The sequence below is a fragment of the Chlorocebus sabaeus genome, chromosome 1 (genome assembly GCF_047675955.1).
Source record: "Chlorocebus sabaeus isolate Y175 chromosome 1, mChlSab1.0.hap1, whole genome shotgun sequence".
NCBI classification, from domain to species: Eukaryota; Metazoa; Chordata; class Mammalia; order Primates; family Cercopithecidae; genus Chlorocebus; species Chlorocebus sabaeus.
The window spans coordinates 13,960,117-13,979,928 of NC_132904.1; the positions used below are offsets into that span (position 1 = coordinate 13,960,117).

The 19,812-nt window shown below is 42.8% G+C and overlaps 1 protein-coding gene across 1 annotated transcript in view; it reads left to right on the plus strand.

Annotated features, from left to right (window-relative positions):
* OSBP (oxysterol binding protein) overlaps positions 1–19,812 on the plus strand; it is a 42,704-nt gene that overhangs the window by 1,874 nt on the left and 21,018 nt on the right. Inside the window, exons 2-7 of the mRNA XM_037999272.2 lie at positions 3,320–3,528; positions 5,166–5,416; positions 12,789–12,987; positions 13,239–13,341; positions 13,710–13,764; positions 13,954–14,085. Coding sequence (XP_037855200.1) covers positions 3,320–3,528; positions 5,166–5,416; positions 12,789–12,987; positions 13,239–13,341; positions 13,710–13,764; positions 13,954–14,085 — 949 coding nt within the window. The remainder of the gene's footprint in view (positions 1–3,319; positions 3,529–5,165; positions 5,417–12,788; positions 12,988–13,238; positions 13,342–13,709; positions 13,765–13,953; positions 14,086–19,812) is intronic.

Here is a 19,812-nt window from a genome sequence, read left to right on the forward strand (position 1 = left end):
AGTCTCTTTTCCATTAACTCCACTGTAGTGGCTCTTAGAGAATTTTGAGGAGAAATTGAAGGTGGGAGTTGGAGGTTGTTGACAGGAACACATTCTTCTTACCTGTCCTCTTACACGGCAAAATGCGTTAGATAGCTCATCCTCACTGCTTCATCAACAGTTGTGAATAATTGTATATTTCATTTGCATTACTGTATTCAGAATTGATTTTAACTATAACCCTTTCTAACCAGGACCATCCATTTAAACTTAGATTACAAATCTAAAATTTTAATTTCCCTAGATTTTTCTCTCATTCAGGTTCATGTTTTCCTGTTATTATTGACCATCATTTTAATGTTTAATTGCTTTATATCCTGACTTGGGTAGCAAGTCAATATTACTGTTTTTGCGTTTTCAAAAATTGTATATCACCCCAGGGCCTTCATGTGTGGTCATTTCTCATCCAAGTTCTTACCAGATCCACTTTCCAGGCCAGTGGATTCTTTGATCAGTACTTGTGTTGATCAGTAGTGATCTTAGACACTAATAACTTATATGTTGCTGTCTCTTTAAGTATTTGTTACCACTTTTCTCCCTTACAAGAGCTAGTGGTACCTGTCTGAGTACAGATACAACTCCTTCCCAAACATACCAAACCACATATTGGGAAATATGCCATAGGCCTGCCCTAGCCAACTTAGACGGTCCCACCCATAAACAAACCAGCGGGATCCAGAGTTATCAATCTGTGCACTACCCTCAAAATTGCGCTAAAATACTTCCTATCAAGTATACTGGCAGTTATTTTTTCCTGCAGGGTTCTTCTGGTCCTCATCTTCCTCCAAGAATTACCTAGACAAGTGTCATTCCTCCTGCTTTTCATACCTCCAAAACCTGCAGTTTCTTATATATACTGTTTCCAAAATACTGTTTTCCTTTTAAGTGGGATTGTGTACTTCCTAGACCCATCCTCGGATGAACTGTCCTAATAGGCCTTGGCAAACCATTTCCTTCTTTTTACCTATCCCGGGCTTCCTTACGTACCCAGTTACTTAGATGTCCCATTATTTAAAACCTTACATGGAATCCCAGCTCTCCCAGAAACATCGTGACAGGCCATAGTATTAGTTTTCCTGGCTGGCTTCTAGAGATTGAATTACTATTTCAGCTAGCTTTCTCAGGGAAGAACTTTCTGGTCAGAAAATACCACCTAATATTGTAGTGCCTGAAGAACCTCTCTTGTACCCTGAGATTCGTGTCTTTCCAGCTTCCACACTAATCATTTATAATCATAAGTGTATCTTCCCAAACGCAAGAGCTCCAAGATCAAGCCTGCCTTACTCCCAGAGTTCCTTGGTATTTTTTAAACTGCTACAGACTTTTTGTAATTTGAGAAACTTCTTTAGTTTACAATGATGACCCAGGCAGAAGAGATTCCTAAGAAGTGGTTTGTGAAAAGCTCCAATAAGGAGGAATGTGGAAGAAGGTCCAAGTAGTATCTTTGGAGTAGAGAACATAGCAAGCTGGCCTGTCAGCTGTGCATCTGTAATTCAGCCTGCATTATTCATAATGTAACTGAAGCTTGGGGGTGGGGAGGTAAGAATAGAAAAAACGGATTCATGTTACAGTGTAGCAGGTGCAGGAGATGGAAAATGGCCCAGTCCATTGAGACCCCTCTGGCCTTCCCATACTACTCATGTGTGCATTTGAGGAAGGAAGAACAGTTCACGTGAGAAATTGAACAACAACAAACCTATCTTCCAGACTTTCTCAGACATACCAGATCTTATGGGGTGCGTGCCATTTCTGGCATGCAGGAATTCTGGATATGCCAGGTGTGTTTGGCTGCTTAACTCCACTAAAAGGGAAATGGCTCTGTTTTGTACTGTGGCAGTTGGCAAAGGACTTTGACCTCTGTATTCCAATTTGTACAGGGAAAACTGCAGTCTCAACATGCAGGTTCCTGGGCATAACCAGCGGGTGGTAGGGAAATGACACAGTTTGTGTTAGACACTCGATTGCGCTAGAAGCTTGATATTTTATGTGAAGCTTGGTGTTTTATGTGAAGTGTCTTATAGCTTATTGTCACCAAGTAATGCTGTAAAGTTCAAAAGTTAGTCTATTAATAGAACTGTCAGTCAGTAGAGATCGGGAAAATTTTTACACCCAGGCCTCTGAGAGCAGATCTGCTGAATCTTTCCTAGCTATTAATAGACGGCTTAGGAGTTCCCACCAGTAGAGTATGGTGGACCTTAGGAATGAACATTTTCCAGAAAGATTAAAACACTTGGTGATTCCTTTTTACTTCCCCAGAAAGCTAGTTATTCTTATTTCATATCATTTGAACCATAGCCAATATTTCATACTCTAAACATTTAAGTGTGCTTTTTTACACTTCTGTAATATAATTCTAAGCATGGTGTAACAGTTCTCATTTGGGCTGAGTTACAGTCAGGAGCGAGATGGTTTGGTATATATAAAATGGAGCTATTCTTAGGAAATGAGACTGTTGCATGAGGTTATAGGGCAATTTATAATTATAACTTGCTAAGTGAAAGATAATTCCTGACTGCAAAAGGGCATGAGGGAACTTATTGAGACGATAGAAATGTTCTACATCTTGATCGTGGTGGTGGCTACGCAGTTGTGTACATTTGTCAAAACTCATTCAGTTGTACCTTTAAAATTGCTAAATTAACATTGCATGTAGTTATACCTCAGTAAAGCCTCTTTCTTTCTGTCTTTCTTTCTTCCTTTCTTCCTTTCTTTCTTTTTTTGAGACGGAGTTTCGCTCTTGTTGCCCAAGCTGGTGTGCAGTGGTGCGATCTCAGCTCACTGCAACCTCCCCCTCCCGGGTTCAAGCGATTCTCCTGCCTCAGCCTCCTGTGTAGCTGGAATTACAGGTGCACACCCCCATGCCCGGCTAATTTTTTGTATTTTTAGTAGAAATGGGGTTTCACCATGTTAGTCAGGCCGGTCTGGAACTCCTGACCTCAGGTGATCTGCCCACCTCGGCCTCCCGAAGTGCTAGGATTACAAGCGCCCGGCCTGTAAAGCCTATTTCTAAAAAGAAAATGGTAAGAGGGACAGCAAAGCAAAAAAAAAAAAAAAAAAAAAAGAAAATCTGACTCAGACTCAGAAACAATACCATAGGCTCTGAAAGGAAATCCCTACTAATTGTTTCTCGAATTTTAGGGACCCGTTTGAGGGACCAGAACTTGCTGATTCCTAAGACAAGCATATTTTCAGGGAGTAAAGAGTTATGAAAAGAAATGGAATGTGATAAAGAATAAACCATCAACTTTCTGTTTAACTTATCTTTGTCTTGTTATTGCAGATCAAAGGCAGAAATGAGACATACCTGCCGTGGTACCATCAACCTCGCCACAGCCAACATCACCGTGGAGGACTCCTGCAACTTCATCATTTCCAATGGGGGCGCTCAGACCTACCATCTGAAAGCTAGTTCAGAAGTTGAGCGGCAGCGCTGGGTGACGGCCCTGGAACTGGCCAAGGCCAAAGCTGTGAAGATGCTGGCAGAGTCAGGTCAGGAGCAAAGAAACCTGCCTGGGGAACTTTCTGTTTGCCCCTTTTATGCACAGATTTTGTTTGTCATCGTTACGCTGTGTCATTTGATTATCACCTATATCCTAGATGTCTCAAGCTTCTCATCTTCATGCAGTATTTCTGCTGGAGTGATGGTTCTCAACCAGGGTTGATTCTCCTCCCCAAGGGACATTTGGCAATGTCTGGAGACATTTTTGGTTGTCACAGCTGAAGGGAGGGAGCTGCTATGGCATGTAGAAAGTAGAGGCCTGGGATGCTGCTGAACCTCCTATACTATGCCAAACAGCCGCCAAAACAAAGAATTATCTGGCCAAGGTTGAAAAATTCTGTCCTAGAGGCATAACAGTTGTTCTTTTGCCTTTTAATTGGCTACCTTAAAGTTTTGAGAAATAATTATTTTATTGCTGGGTCAGTCTTGGGAGTATTGTACCTCACAATTTGGAGCTATTCATGCTTTTTCTCCTGATATCTTCTTACCTAACCCTTTGTTAGTTAAGCTGAAACAATTTTAGTAGACTGCCAAAAACTGTATATGTGATATTTTCTATGAAAAATCTTCATTTTGCTGCATTAGTTAACTAAAAGGAGCAATCAAGTTATGTTTTGATTATTCTTCAAGGAAAATGGTAGGATTTTTCCCTGATATGTTGATAGTTTAATCATACTGAGCTTGTTTACCTAGCATCGACCAAGATGGTCACCTGCTGACTTTGTTATCCCCTGTCATTTCCCATACTGTATGTTCATTCATCAGTGAAAGGAGAATTCATTGGTTTGTAAATTTTTGGTAGTAAGTTATATTTTGACTTTGGCCCTGTCTCTCTGTCTAGCATAAAGGACAGGTCTTTTTTTTTTTTTTTCTTGCTTTGATTTTAGTGCTAATGTTAGCTCCTCCAAAGGAAGTGACACTGCTAGAAAACCACTTTGCAGTTATGAAGTGTTGAGTATGAGAGGTACAACATAGCTTCTATACTTGACTTATTGTTGGAGAGCTATTTAAAGTGAGTTTTTGCATTATTTTCATGGTGGCTTTAGTCATGAAGTTTCTAAGCTCTCTTTCAGAAGACAAATTGATGGCCTTTTTTGTGATGTGGACTTTGTCTACAAAGAGCTAGACTGTGATTCTCAACTCATTTAATACAGGTCCCATCAGTCACCTATCGGATGTTAGTGGATTTGCAATAATAGTTAGCTTGGACTAGATAGGAATCCTCAAGCTAGAGTTAAAGAGCTCAGTAATTAATTCCCAATTCCAAGAGCCTTTCAGCTTTTCCATTCTGTCTTGTGGGTCAGTGGTGTTCAAATTTCAGTGTGTATCAGTTACCTGGGCAGCTTATTAGAAAGGCAGATTCCTGGGCTTTGCCTCACACCAGCTAAATCAAAGTCTCTAGGGGTGGGCCTAGAGACTCTGCCCCTTTGAGAAGGACCTAGGGTGTTTGTGGTGCAGGTGATCTGTGGACCACACTGTAGAGAAACCATCTGGTAATGGCAAGTTTTCAGTGAGTCAGAATGCCCACAGCGTGAGGAATGTTGGTTTGTTTCTGGACAGAGTAGGTAGGGTTCCAACTCTTACTCCTGGTTCTGGATTCATGTAACCTTTCTTTTCATTCCTGCAGATGAATCAGGAGATGAAGAGTCTGTCTCACAAACTGACAAGACTGAGCTGCAGAATACCCTTCGGACCCTCTCCAGCAAAGTAGAGGACTTGAGCACGTGCAATGACTTGATAGCTAAGCATGGCACAGCTCTGCAGCGTTCCCTCAGTGAGCTAGAGTCCCTGAAGTTGCCTGCTGAGAGCAATGAAAAGATCAAACAGGTCAACGAACGAGCCACACTCTTTAGGATAACATCCAATGCCATGATCAACGTGAGTGCAGATGGTATCTGTGTTGCTTTTTGATTCTTTCCCTCTTTGAAACATAATTCTCCCCAAATGCCTAAAAATTGTAAGTGATAAAGCACAGAACATTAAGGCCTGCTTCACTGCTCAAGGGCTTTAAGTTACATTGTTTACTGCATGAAATAGAACAGGCTGTACAGATTGAATGACTTTCACGCTCTGCTCCAGTGATCAGGAGGTCTTTGCTTCAGCTGGGAATCAGGAGTTCAGGGTTCCTGCACTGACTGCTCTACAACCACTAGGACATCTGATCAGTATTAGCTGAGTCCCTTAATTTCTCTAGGTTGTGATTTTATGTGTGTATTTATTTATTTATTTATTTTTGTCTCACTTCATCTGTTGGAACTAAAAGATCTCCCTAAGTCCCTTTCATTGTCATGTTCTTTGAGCTTTAAGTTGGAGTCATCTCCTTACTTTACTAATGCATTCAGGCATAAAGGGTGGTAAGTGAGGCTAGATCAGGTACTAGTGAGAACCTTATAATACTAGTTATTCCCATCTTTAGTCCTTGAATTCAAGGATAATTTTGGTGATAAGACAAAATATTCAACTTTGGGCACCTTTCTTTAAATAGGGTGGTAAAACTTCAGCCTCCTTATGACTCCTATCTTGGGTGGCTGTTGTTGGTTTGCAGAATATTTTAGCTACTTGGGTGCAAGACTCTGAGTAAACAGAGCACCAATGGCATTACCGATGTATTGATATGTATGAAATGAATACATGTTTTAAACAGTGCTGCTTTTCCTCTACTGATTCTCGCCTGGCAGGTTGTTTTAGTTACCTTCTACATAAAAACACTCAAAGGCATTTCATAAGTGAGAAGAGTACTCTGTGAGAAATTATGCAGGGTAGATTTTTTTTCCTAATTAAGTGGGGTGAAATTACCTCTCTAGTGCCAGACTTTTGTTTTGTTTAGGGTGCTATGATATGTCATAGTAAGATATATCATCTGCTTTGAACTAGTTTGGTTCATGTCACCCCTAAACGTCAAAGATATTTTCCCATGACCATGGGAAAGTATCATTTTTCTCATTTAACCCCTTTCTTACTTAGAAAGTTGTTATAACCTTTATTTTAACATCATTTTTCTGATGTGTTTAACACTTTATTCAGTGCTGTGATTCACACAAGGTAAAAGACATATTCTCCACTTAGGAACTGCAGGAAGATTATCTTCTAGGACTGACCAGTCAGCCATTCAGGGTGCCTGTGTTTCTGATGTCTGGTGTATTCCTGGAGACTGTGTGTCTGGTTTTCCAGTCCCCTTGTGATCAGGAAAACCTCATTAAGTCATACAGTCAATTAAATAGTAAATACGTATACTTTTTTTTTTTTTGAGACGGAGTCTCGCTCTGTCGCCCAGGCTGGAGTGCAGTGGCTGGATCTCAGCTCACTGCAAGCTCCGCCTCCCGGGTTCACGCCATTCTCCTGCCTCAACCTCCCGAGTAGCTGGGACTACAGGAGCCCGCCACCACACCCAGCTAATTGTTTGTATTGTTAGTAGAGACGGGGTTTCACCGTGTTAGCCAGGATGGTCTTGATCTCCTGACCTCGTGATCCGCCCATATCGGCCTCCCAAAGTGCTGGGATTACAGGCTTGAGCCACCGTGCCCGGCCATACGTATACTTTTTAAATAAAACAACTCGGCACAATGGTCTCCTGAGAGTGAATGCCACCTTTTATCCAAATCAGGTGAACACCCCACTCCATAATTTTCTTTTTACTCTGATGTAAAAATTTTGCAAAGTAAAGCACCCCTTTATAAAACTAAAACTTTAGTTTCAATTTTTCTCTCGAAAATGTACTCATCTTTGTTCGCTGGGGGACATTCTTCCCTAAGTTCTAAGTGTCCAGAGTTTGTGTTAAAGGGGATGATCTCTTAGAAGTCAGAGGTGAGTTCTGTTTTCATTCTTTACTCTCTTGCTGCACTGCCTATGCCCTTTTCCTAGCCAGTTATTGTTTAAAATACACTTTTTTTTATCCCTGTGTTGTTTCCTTTGTACCTTTTAGATGATACTAGCAAGGCCTTAAGTATAATACACATGTTAAAAATTAACATGCTAGAGCATCACAGCTCCAAACTGGCAAAGTTATATCAAAGGAAGAATATATTTCACTCAACTTCTTCTTTAAAAATTAATTTAATTTTTGATTCAAGGGTGCATGTGTGCAGGTTTGTTACATGGGTATACTGCGTGATGCTGAGGTTTGGGCTTCTAATGATCCCGTTGCCCAAGTAGTGAACATAGTACACAACAGGTAGTTTTTCAACCTTTGGTCCTCTTCCTCCCCACTTTTGGAATCCCTAGTGTTTATTGTTTCTATCTTTGTGTTGGTGTGTACCCAATGTTTAGCTCCCACTTATAAGTGAGAACGTGTTTTTTTTTTTTTTCTGTGTCTGCATTGATTCACTTAGGATGTTGGCCTCCAGGTGCATTCATGTTACTGCAAAGGACATGATATTGTTCTTTTTTTTTTTTTTTTTTTGAGACGGAGTCTTGCTCTGTTGCCCAGGCTGGAGTGCAGTGGCCAGATCTCAGCTCACTGCAAGCTCCGCCTCCCGGGTTTATGCCATTCTCCTGCCTCAGCCTCCTGAGTAGTTGGGACTACAGGCGCCCGCCACCTCGCCCGGCTAGTTTTTTTGTATTTTTTTTTAGTAGAGGTGGGGTTTCACCATGTTAGCCAGGATGGTCTTGATCTCCTGACCTCGTGATCCGCCCATCTCGGCCTCCCAAAGTGCTGGGATTACAGGCTTAAGCCACCGCGCCCGGCCAATATTGTTCTTTTTTATGTCTGCTTCAGTTTCTTGACTGCTTAGGATAGAACTTTTCTAACTCTTAAAGTGAATCTAACCAGAGAAGTAAATTTGACACTTTTAATATATTCATCTGCCATCTATTGAGCATGAGCTGTGTTTCACAAACTGTGCTAGTGGATATTGCTGAGGGCAGATATGGTCCGTGTCCTCAGGAAGATCACTATTTAGTGAGGGTTGAAGAATTAAAGGGATCATTAGGGACTATGCTAAGTGACTTGATAGAAATGAGCACAGGCCACTGTGGTATAGCACTTCGGAAGTATTTGGCTCAGACTAGGAAATTTCTCTAATTTCCTCAACTAAATTCTGAAGGAGCAGTGAGAGTCTTCCTATGAAGAAAGGCAAGCTAGAGCTTGGGGCCTGGAGGCCAGCTGCCTCCATGACCTATCTATGTAACTTGAGGCAACTTGCATCCTGTCCAACTGCCTCTGTGACCTAGCTGTATAACTTAGGGCAGCCTGCATCCTCTGTGACATCAATTCCTTATCTGTAAATGGTAGTGATACTAGTAGATACTTCAAAGGCTTGTTGAAAGGCTTGTTGAAAGACTTCTGTCAGATAATTGATGTGAAGTGCCTGACATATGATTGTCTCTGGCAAATTTTGATTGCAGTCAGTATTACTAAATGGAAATGAGGCCAAGCATGGTGGCCTCATCCCAGCACTTTGTGAGGCCGAGTCAGGTGTATCACCTGAGGTCAGGAGTTCAAGACCAGCTTGGCCAACATGGTGAAACCCCATCTCTACTAAAAGAAATAAAAAAATTAGCCAGACATGGTGACTGAGGCACGAGAATCACTTGAACCCAGGAGGCAGAGGTTGCAGTGAGCTAAGATCACACCACTGCACTCTATAGCCTGGGCAACAGAGCAAGACTCTGCCTCATAAACAAACAAACAAACAAATAAATAAATAAATAAATAAATAAATAAAATAAGATAAAATAAAATAAAAGGGAATGAGGGAGAAGCTTTGATCCAGGTACTGGTATGGGATATTCAGATCCATCCCTTTCCCCAGAGTCTGGGAACGGCTGGTAATTGACTATTAGTCAGGCAAGGAAGTAGCTAGCATGAGGCTTGGGAGGAGTTAATTGTGGGGGAAAGGAAGGGGTGCAGATCATACTAAGCTTGGTAGTAGTGGATTAGAAGATGAGACCAATTTTGATGCAGTCATAATTTTTTTCTTTTTTTTGAGATGGAGTCTCGCTTTGTCACCCAGGCTGGAGTGCAATGGTGTGATCTCAGCTCACTGTAACCTCCACCTCCCGGGTTCAAGCATTTCTCCTGCCTCAGCCTCTCAGGTAGCTGGGACTACAGGCTCACACCACCATGCCCAGCTAATTTTTTGTGTTTTTAGTAGAGATGGGGTATCACCATCTTGGCCAGCTGGTCTTGAACTCCTGACCTCGTGATCCACCTGCCTAGGCCTCCCAAAGTGCTGGGATTACAGGCATGAGCCACCGTGCTTGGCCTTTCTCTTTTTCTTTTTTTTTTTTTTTTTTTTAAGAGACGGAGTATTGCTCTCTCACCCAGGCTGGAGTGCAGTGGCACCATCAGAGCTCACTGCAGCCATAAGCACCCAGGCTCAAGTGAGTCTCACTCCTTAGCCTCCTGAGTAGCTGGGATTATAGGCAGAGCCACTATACTCAACTTTTTTTTTTTTTTTTTTGAGACAGAGTCTCACTTTGTCACCCAGGCTGGAGTGCAGTGCACAATCTTGGTTCACTGTAACCTCCACCTCTTGGGTTCGAGCAATTCTTCTGCCTCATTCTCCCAGGTAGCTGGGACAGGCACACATCACCATGCCTGGCTAATTTTTGTATTTTTAGTAGAGATGGGGTTTCACTATATTGGTCAGGCTGGTCTCAAACACCTAACCTTGGGTGATCTGCCTGCCTCAGCCTCCCAAAGTGCTGGGATTAAAGGTGTGAGCCACTCTACCCAGCCTCTTTTTAAAATTTTTATATCTTTTTTGAATTTTTATACAGAGATGGGGTCTTGTATGTTGTCCAGGCTGGTCTCAAACTCCTGGCCTCAGGTACTCCTTTTGTCTTGGCCTTCCAAAGTGTTTTACATACGTGTGCCACCATGCCCAGCTTATGATGATAATAACACCTTATTGAATGTTTATTGTGAGCCTAATATGGTTCTAAGTGCTTACATGTAAAACAACAACTCTATGAGGTACTCTATTGTTATTATTTGTTTATGGAAAAGGAAGATGAGGCACAGAGAGGTTAAATAACTTACGTATGTTTGTACAGCTAGATAGTGGGAAGGATCTGTGATTTGAGCCCCACCAGTCCAACTCCAGAGTATGCAGTCTGTACTGTTTCTGAGTATGGAGGATGGAAAGACGTGTACAGATTTTTTAAATATTAAAGAAGAATCAGTAGGACTTGATTACTGGCTGTGAGGAAGGAGACAAAAGTAAGAGAAGGATGCTCCTTAATTTTCTGGCTTGGACAACTGGGAGGGCCCTGAAAGTTGGGTTGGGGAACATCAAAGGGAAAAGCAGAGATAACATAGGAAACTGATGAGGCTGGGCGTGGTGCCTCACACCTGTAGTCCCAGGTGTGGATCCCTTGAGCCCGGGAGTTGAAAGACTAGCGTGAGCAACATGGCAGAATCCCATCTCTATAGAAACTACAAAAATTAGCTGGGCATTGTGGCTCATGCTTGTAGTCCCAGCTACTTGGGAGGCTCAGGTTGGAGGATCAGTTGAACTTGGGAGGTTGAGGCAGCAGTGAGCCATGATTGTGCCACTACACTCCAGCCTGGGTGACAGAGCAAGAACATGTCTTAAAGAAAAAAACAAACAAAACAAACAAACAAAAAACGGAAGGTGATGAGTTCACTTTGGGATGCATTAATTTTGAAGTTACTTTGAGCCGTTGAATAGGGAGTTGGATATTCTATTCTGAATCTCAGTGAGGGCTGGGCTAGAATTACTGATTTAGTAACCATTAACCTATAGGCAATTGTTGAAACCATGGGAGTAAATATCCTGTTTACCTTTTAGCTTCTCTATATAACAGGGAACAGCCTTTTAAGTTTACGTTGCTTGCCTCCTTCCTTTGTTTATTTATTAAGCAAACTTTATCAGGTCCCTGTTGTGTACAGAGCAACTAAATCAGGAGCTGGAGATCTATATATGAATAAGCTCAAAAATGTGTCTTTAAATTGCATATGATCCATCTGGAGAGATAGAAAATCAGTCACGATACTGCTGTGCATGTGTAAAATAGAAGTTTGTGCAAAATGCAATGGAAATGTAGAGAAGAGACTGGCTGCTTATGAGACTGGTGGGGAGATGTCACAAAGTAACATTTGCCATAGATCTTAAAGAAATATTTCCCCTTTCTTAGAAACGGGATAGGGATGGGCATTCTAGGTAGAGTGAATAGCATATGCTGAAGTAGGCAGGCCTGAAAGAAATCTGTGTCCACCGCCGGGCACGGTGGCTTATGCCTGTAATCCCAACACTTTGGGAGGCCGAGATGGTTAGATCGCTTGAGTCCATAGGTTTGATACCAGTCTGGGTAGCATGGCAAAATCCCATCTCTACAAAATACAAAAATTAGCCGGCCATGGTAGTACATACCTGTAGTCCCAGCCGCTCGGCGGGGCTGAGGTAGGAGGATCACCTGAGCCTGGCGAGGTTGAGGCTGCATTGAACTGTGATCTGCGTTCCACTCCAGCCTGTGCCCCGAAATCTGTGTCCAAGAAATGGTGAACAATTCAGTGCGGCTGTATTGTAGGGTGCAGTGCTAAATACACCTGCCTGGCGAGGAGAATACAAGGCAGTATTGTGAAGGTCCCTTTATGTTCATAACCAGTAGTTAGTATTTGATCCTCATGTTAGTGGGGAGCCAGTGGAGGGACTTGGTATAATCATGTTTGTGGGTTTTTTCTCTAAATGCCTTCTTTGATTTTTCAAGTAGGCTTCTAATATTTTTCTTTTTAACCCTTCTTCCTGCACACTGGAAGGCTCCTAATTTTTAAGGTCAGTTGTTTCTCTTAGTGACCAAAATAAAAACAAAATGAGTTTCCCCATACTAGACTACCTCAGTGTAGATTCTCTGTTCTTGGTGTCTGAATTCCTTAGCTTTCAGTTACTTGAGTTTAGTCAAGAATTTGTTGAAAGTAGTTATCCTGTGTGTGCTCTCATCCTTCTTTCAGTCAACAGTTCTCTACTTTTGGTGCAGTTCACATACCTGCTCTTTCTGATGTTGCCACAAATACTTTGTCTAGGTTTACTGCTCACTTGGCGTTTGTTTGGTTCTTATGACCAGGAAAGTATAAAAGAACCGTGATAACCATATTTACTTTTTTTCTGGGTTTGACCTTGATTTCAGCATGGAGCTAGCTGTCCCTGATACCTTGGCATAAAAGGGAAAGTCTTTCATTGTAATTTGCCAGTTAAAAATTCCCGGAATAAGGTTACTCAGTGGCTTGCAGAAGCCTGAGGGGAAACTGACTAGTTGAGGTGACACAGTCAACTCTTTCTCCATACAGGCCTGCAGAGATTTCCTCATGTTAGCCCAGACCCATAGTAAAAAATGGCAAAAGTCACTACAGTACGAAAGAGACCAGCGTATCCGACTGGAAGAGACCCTTGAGCAGCTGGCGAAGCAGCATAATCACCTGGAGAGGGCCTTCCGAGGAGCCACGGTGCTGCCGGCAAACACTCCTGGCAGTGTGGGTTCTGGTAAAGGTAAGACGCTTAGCTCTCAGGTAGCCTGGTCTAAGGTGAGCCAGATGGTTTTCTGCAGTTGGTAGGAGAACTCCAAACTCTCCACAGTCACTGACTCGTGTGAAATGGAATTGGAACCCATTGATTTATTCTGGATTTTCCACTTTCTACCATTTTTTGCTGTGTTTGTGGCTAGTGTTTAAAAGAACTTGCTCTATCAGACATTTAGTAAAGATAACCAAAGTCAACAAATGGGGCTTTTCTTCTTGTAGATCAGTGCTGCTCTGGCAAAGGGGACATGAGTGATGAAGATGATGAGAATGAATTTTTTGATGCACCTGAGATCATCACCATGCCTGAAAATTTGGGCCACAAGTAAGTTATCCTTGATTGTTGAAGAAAATAAACATATTTGGCCATCAAAAGGTTAAAAACATTTCAGTGAGAGTATTATAATTGTCAATATTCAGTCTGGTCCCTTTTCCTTTTTTTTTTTTTTTCTTTTTTGTCTCAAGATCTGTTTGTAGAATGGGCCCTTTTTCGTAAGTGAAAAAGTGTCAGCTTTTTTACATAAACAAATTCTTCAGATATTTAAATTCATTCCTATTCTAAATGTTGTCATTTGATCACCCATCAATAAGTTTATACAGTATACTTGGCATTCTGCTTTGTAAAGAAATGTCCAGGACCAAACTCTAGTTCTGGTTTTTGTTCTCATTCTCCTGTGTTTCCCATCCGTACAGACGTACTGGCAGCAATATCAGTGGAGCCAGCAGTGACATCAGCCTTGATGAACAGGTAACTCTTATATGGGAGTTGTCAGAGGTGAGGGACGTGGGTTGTGATTCCCAAGGATTTTTTTTTTGTGAAGTACTAAGAGAAACTGATTTTTTTTTTTTCTTTTTTTAGCACGGGGGAAGGGAAGGTTATAAATACCAGGTTTTCTGTTCTTTGTGGGTGGTTGAATGGCTTTGTTTTTGCTCTCAGTACAAGCATCAGCTGGAGGAGACCAAAAAGGAAAAAAGAACCAGAATACCATACAAGCCAAACTATAGCCTCAATTTATGGAGCATCATGAAGAACTGCATTGGAAAAGAACTCTCTAAGATCCCCATGCCGGTAAGGCTCTTGTACACTGGAGCTGCTGCCAGGAGTTCCTCTCAAGCCTCAGTGGAAAGAGTGCTGATATGACAGCCCCACCCACTTGTGCGGCAGTTTGTGGCATGGTCTCTTTTACCTTTACAGTCATAAACTGTTCCTTAAATTTAGCTGCTTTAATTTTGGCTCTGGATCTGATATGTTCCCAGATCACCTAGAATCAGATGTGTATTTTCAGTAACAGTTATTTTTGAGCAAATTTCTATGCTAGATGCACTGGGGACATGCATGCAAAGATAAATACATCATAGTTTTTGTTTTCAAGAAGCATGTAGTTTGAAAGAGACAGACATGAAAACAGGTAGAAAACATTATTTTCTGTGATAGTATTATGGAAAGTACAACACAGACAAAGGCTTAGGGAATACCGAAGCAAAAATCGTTCATTCAAACCAGAAAGATGAGGACCCTCCCCATGGCAAAGATGGTGTTTGGGCTGACCTCCCTCTCCCCTGTCATGTCTTCCTCCAATCTGTCTACACTGTTGTCAGAGTGATTTTTGAAAAATGGCAAATATCAGTCCTCAGCTTAAAATCCTTTACTGGATCTTCATTGCTTTCAGCATAGTCCAGATACCTTAGGGGGCTTGGTAACTCCTCCTCATGGGCAAGGCTCCACCCCACATGTCCCGAGTTCTAGTCATTAGGATTACCTTCAGGCATCCTGTCCTTTCCCTCAGGGCATTTGTACATACTGCTCTTTCTGCATGGACTTCTGTCAGTTCCCTATCAACACTTGCCACCTTTTTTCTGCTGTGGCTAATACCCATTTCTTCAGGATGCAGCTATAGTGTGTCTTTTTCTGCAAACCTCCTCCAGTGCTTCCTATCAGGATGAAATGTCTCTCCTTTGTGTTCCAACAAGTTCCACTGTTTATGGTGTAAACAGTGTGTATCACTGCTTGCTCATTTCACAAGTATTTTCTGGGTGCCTACTGTTTGCCTAATGTTGCCCTAGTTTTCAGTTAGGTATAGAAGATATAGGTTCAATTTATTAAAGAAACAAATTCTTGAGGCCAGCTGTGGGGTTGGGGATGCAAAAACAAAAAAATCAGAATATATCAGTTTAAGCCAGGGCTCAACAAACAGCATAATAGTTTGTGATGTGAAAATTAGATGAAATTCAGATGTTAACATCCATGACGTTTTATAGGAGCATGGTGATACTCTTTCATTTACGTATCATCTGCAGCTGCTTTCATCCTACAACAGCAGTGTTAAGTGGTTGTGGCAGAGACCATATGGCCCTCAAAGCCTAAATATTTACTATCCAGTCCTTTACAGAAAAAGCTGTCAGCCCTCTGCCTTAAACAAATGTTGACTTAACTCATTATTGTGTTCAAGCCCAGAAGTAGGTGGTCCAGGGCTAGTGCCATACTCTGTGGTGTCAGGGCCAGGCTTCTTTCTGTCTTGGGGCTCTGCTGCCTTTGGCTTCAGTCCGCAGGCCCAAGTGGTTGCTCCAGCTTGAGTCATCAGAGCCTCATTCCAGCCAGACGGAAAACAGAAAAAGAGGAAAGGCTGTACCTTTTAAGGTGCTTCCTGGCTGGATGCAGTGGCTAATGCGTGTAATCCCAGCACTTTGAGAGGCTGAGGCAGGTGCATCACTTGAGGTCAGGAGTTCAAGACCAGTCTGGGCAAAATGGTGAAACCCTATCTCTACTAAAAATACAAAAATTAAACGTGTGTGGTGGTGCACACCTGTAGTCCCAGATACTTGGGAGGGTGATGCAGGAGAATCGCTTGAACCCAGGAGGCAGAGGTTGCAGTGAGCTGAGATCATACCACAGTACTCCAGCCTGGATGACAGAGCTAGACTCTGTCTCAAAAAACCAAGAAGATGCTTCCTGGAAGTTGCATAAATCACTATCACTTAAATCTTTGTGGCTATAACTTAGCTATATGGCCACAGGTAGCTGGAGAGAAGGCTAGAAATGAAGACTTCTGTTCTGGATGACATGACCTTGTGAAAAATTAAGAGTTCTACCAGTTGTAGAAGAAGGGAAGAATGGATAGTGGGGATGGGCAAGTGGCTACAGGTTTTGTCAACAGCCAGCTACTTAGCATACAAAAATACAGAAGCATTCTCCCTACCCTCTTGAAGCTATGGACCAATGTGTAGTTTCTGCCTCTTCATAGACTGCATTCCTCGTGATCAGGGGCTACATCTTGATAGTCTTTATATCCTCCATGCTTAGCCCTGTGCCTGGCATGTGTAAATCATTCAGCAGATGTCGAAGTAATTAATTAACTGGGTCTTGGAAAACAAATAGGTTTATGTATAAATATGTAGAATTTTTGTTAGAAAAGTGTTGGGCTGCCGGGCGCGGTGGCTCAAGCCTGTAATCCCAGCACTTTGGGAGGCCGAGATGGGTGGATCACGAGGTCAGGAGATCGAGACCATCCTGGCTAACACGGTGAAACCCCATCTCTACTAAAAATACAAAAAAAATTAGCCGGGCGTGGTGGCAGGCGCCTGTAGTCCCAGCTACTTGGGAGGCTGAGGCAGGAGAATGGCGTGAACCCAGGAGGCGGAGCTTGCAGTGAGCCGAGATAGTGCCACTGCACTCCAGCCTGGGTGACAGAGCAAGACTCCGCCTCAAAAAAAAAAAAAAAAAAAAAAGAAAAGTGTTGGGCTGGGTGCATCCTAACACTTGGGAGATTGGGGAGGACCACTTGAGCCCAAGACTTCAAGACCAGTCTGGGCAACATGGGGAGACCTGTCTCTGCAAATAATAAAAAATTCGACTGGGCACAGTGGCTCATGCCTATAATCCTAGCACTTTGGGAGGCCATGGTGGGTGGATTGCCTGAGCTCAGGAGTTCGAGACCAGCCTAGGCAACATGATGAAACCCTGTCTCTACTAAAATACAAAAAATTAGGGGGGCATGGTGGCGCGTGCCTGTAGTCCCAGCCACTCGGAATGCTGAGGCATGAGAATGGCTTGAACCCTGGAGGTAGAGGTTGCAGTGAGTCGAGATGGTGCCACTACATTCCAGCCTTGATGACAAGCGAGACTCTGTCTCAAAAAAATAATAATAATATAATAATAATAAGTTAGCCAGACATGGTTGTGTGTGCCTGTAGTCCCAACTACTTGGGAGGCTGAGGTGGGAGGATCACTTGAGCCCGGGAGGTTGAGGCTACAGTGAGCCATGATCTCACCACTGCGTTCCAGCCTGGGTGAGAGCGAGACCCTGTCTCAAAAAAAGATTGACCTTCAGGTAAGAAAAGGCCATGAGTAACCTTAGGATAAACCTAAAATAATAATTAGTTTATTGGGGGCTTGAAAAGATTCCCCACTTGCCTGGAGTATTAGGTGCCTTGAAGGGAGTAGTGGGAAAGTGGACTGGAAAGGCGTGTCATTGCAGCCTCAGAAATGTAGTTCCTGCTTAGAAAGAGCTTCTGGTGCTGGCCGGGCACAGTGGCTCATGCCTGTAATCCCAGCATTTTGGGAGGCCGAGGTGGGTGGATCACGAGGTCAGGAGATCGAGACCATCCTGGCCAACCCGGTGAAACCCCGTCTCTACTAAAAAATACAAAAATTAGCCAGGTGTGGTGGCAGGCACCTGTAGTCCCAGCTATTTGGGAGGCTGAGGCAAGAGAATGGTGTGAATCCGGGAGGCGGAGCTTGCAGTGAGCTGGGATCGAGCCACTGCACTCTAGCCTGGGCAACAGAGTGAGACTCCGTCTCAAAAAAGAAAAAAAAAGCTTCTGGTGCCATGCACGGTGGCCCACACCTGTAATCCCAGCACTTTAGGAGGCTGAGGCGAGCAGATCACTTGAGGTCAGGAGTTCGAGACCTTCACTATCATGGTGAAAACCCATCTCTACTAAAAATATAAAAATTAGGCGGGCATGTTGGCGCACGCCTGTAATCCTAGCTACTCGGGAGGCTGAGGCAGGAGAATTGCTTGAATCTGGGAGACAGAGGTTGCAGTGAGCCAAGATCGTGCCACTGCACTCCAACCTGGGCAACAGAGTCAGACACTGTCTCAAAAAAAAAAAAAAAGAAAAAAAAGAAATAGCTTCTGGGTCTAGGTGACTTCTCTGTCCTTTACCATTAGTCCCCTTGTTGATACTGCCTTTAGGAATGTACAATCCTGTACCTGTTTTGCCCACAGATCAAGTCTTCACCCTTCCCCTACTCTGGGCTGTGACACAGGAAAACTAATCCCTCTAGGAAGTGTTTTTTCAGGCTTCCGTGGCTACTGGAGTCTGGCTGGGCTTCACTAATGCAAGATACCAGTAGGAGGTTATAGCTGTCGGAAGTCTCTTCCTCTATGCCCTCTTAAGTGGTGCTCTGGCAGCACCTGTGTGCTCTAGTTTTCACTGGACAGGCCTCCCCCGCCTTGATGTTTTACATTCTCCTGATCCTCCTCTCTTGGACCTCCACCTCTGAGCTGTAGAAATACTGCTGCTTCTCCCCATCTCTCCACCCTACCAATGGTTATAGCTTCCTGCTGCTGCTAATCTCTGGGTTGTCTTTTTTTGGCTGCCCAATTTTTCATCAGCTGTGTAACTCCCTCCTTCCTTCCACTTTAAATACTCAGACTCATTTGTTTCCCTGCTTGGCTTTTGAGTAATAAAATGACCATTATAAGAAGCTTGGCACTTTTGGAGAAACTGGTTGTTGATGGGCAAGGCTGTGTGTGTGTGAAAAGCAGTGATAAAAATGTGCTGATTCTAGTCCCATGCACTGCTGGTATGTCTAGTACCACCAGTGAAGTACACTGCCTGTCCCCAGCTTTCCTCAAAATGTATGGAAATGTTACTTCATGTTGCCTGAAATTCTGCCACTGAGAGATTTTGTTGGGTGTAGTTAATAAGTGCCCTCTTTAAAAAGAATCGAAGATTAGGGCTTTCTCAACCCACCACCCCTCAGTGTGCATTCGTGTCCTCATACTGCTTGTCTGTCAGTGTGGGGAAGAGGGCTCTGGAGTATGGCACACTGTTTTGGTAGGTCCTGTTTCTCAAAGGATGAGTGTTGGTCCTGTGGCTCTGTGTTCACTGGAAAATGTTCACAGAGAAACATTTGGGATATTTCTCAGAGAAAAAGCAGGCTGTAGTTTATGAATTTAATTTAATTTACTTTATTTATTTATTTATTTTTATTTTTTTGAGACAGGGTCTCACTCTGTTACCCAGGCTAGAGTGCAGTGGCATGATCTTGACTCACTGCAACCTCTGCCCCTTGGGCTCAAGCCATCATCCCACCTCAGCCTCCCAATTAACTGGGACTACAGGTGCACGCCACCACACCCTGCTAATTTTTGTATTTTTTTATAGAGATGGGGTTTTGCCATGTTTCCCAGGCTGATCTCAAACTGCTGAGCTCAAGCAATCCACTCGCCTCAGCCTCCCAAAGTGCTAGGATTGTAAGCATGAGCCACCACACGTGGCCAAGTTTATTACTTTAAAAAAATGTATGAATGTATAGAAACAAACTGAAAATGTTAATAGTGGTGATCTCATTTCAAGAAAATTTTTTCCTTGATACTTTGTTTTCAAAGTTTTTTACAGTTAAAAGTTATACGATATTAATTTCACAGTTGAGGGGGATAGCAAGTATTAGGGTAATATGTAGCTCAGAGGTTGGTGATTAGGAGGGTGAACAAAAATGCTGAAAGAGGTGAAACAGAAAGAAAAATGTTGTGTTTTTTTTGTTTGTTTAACTAAAGTGTTGCTTAAG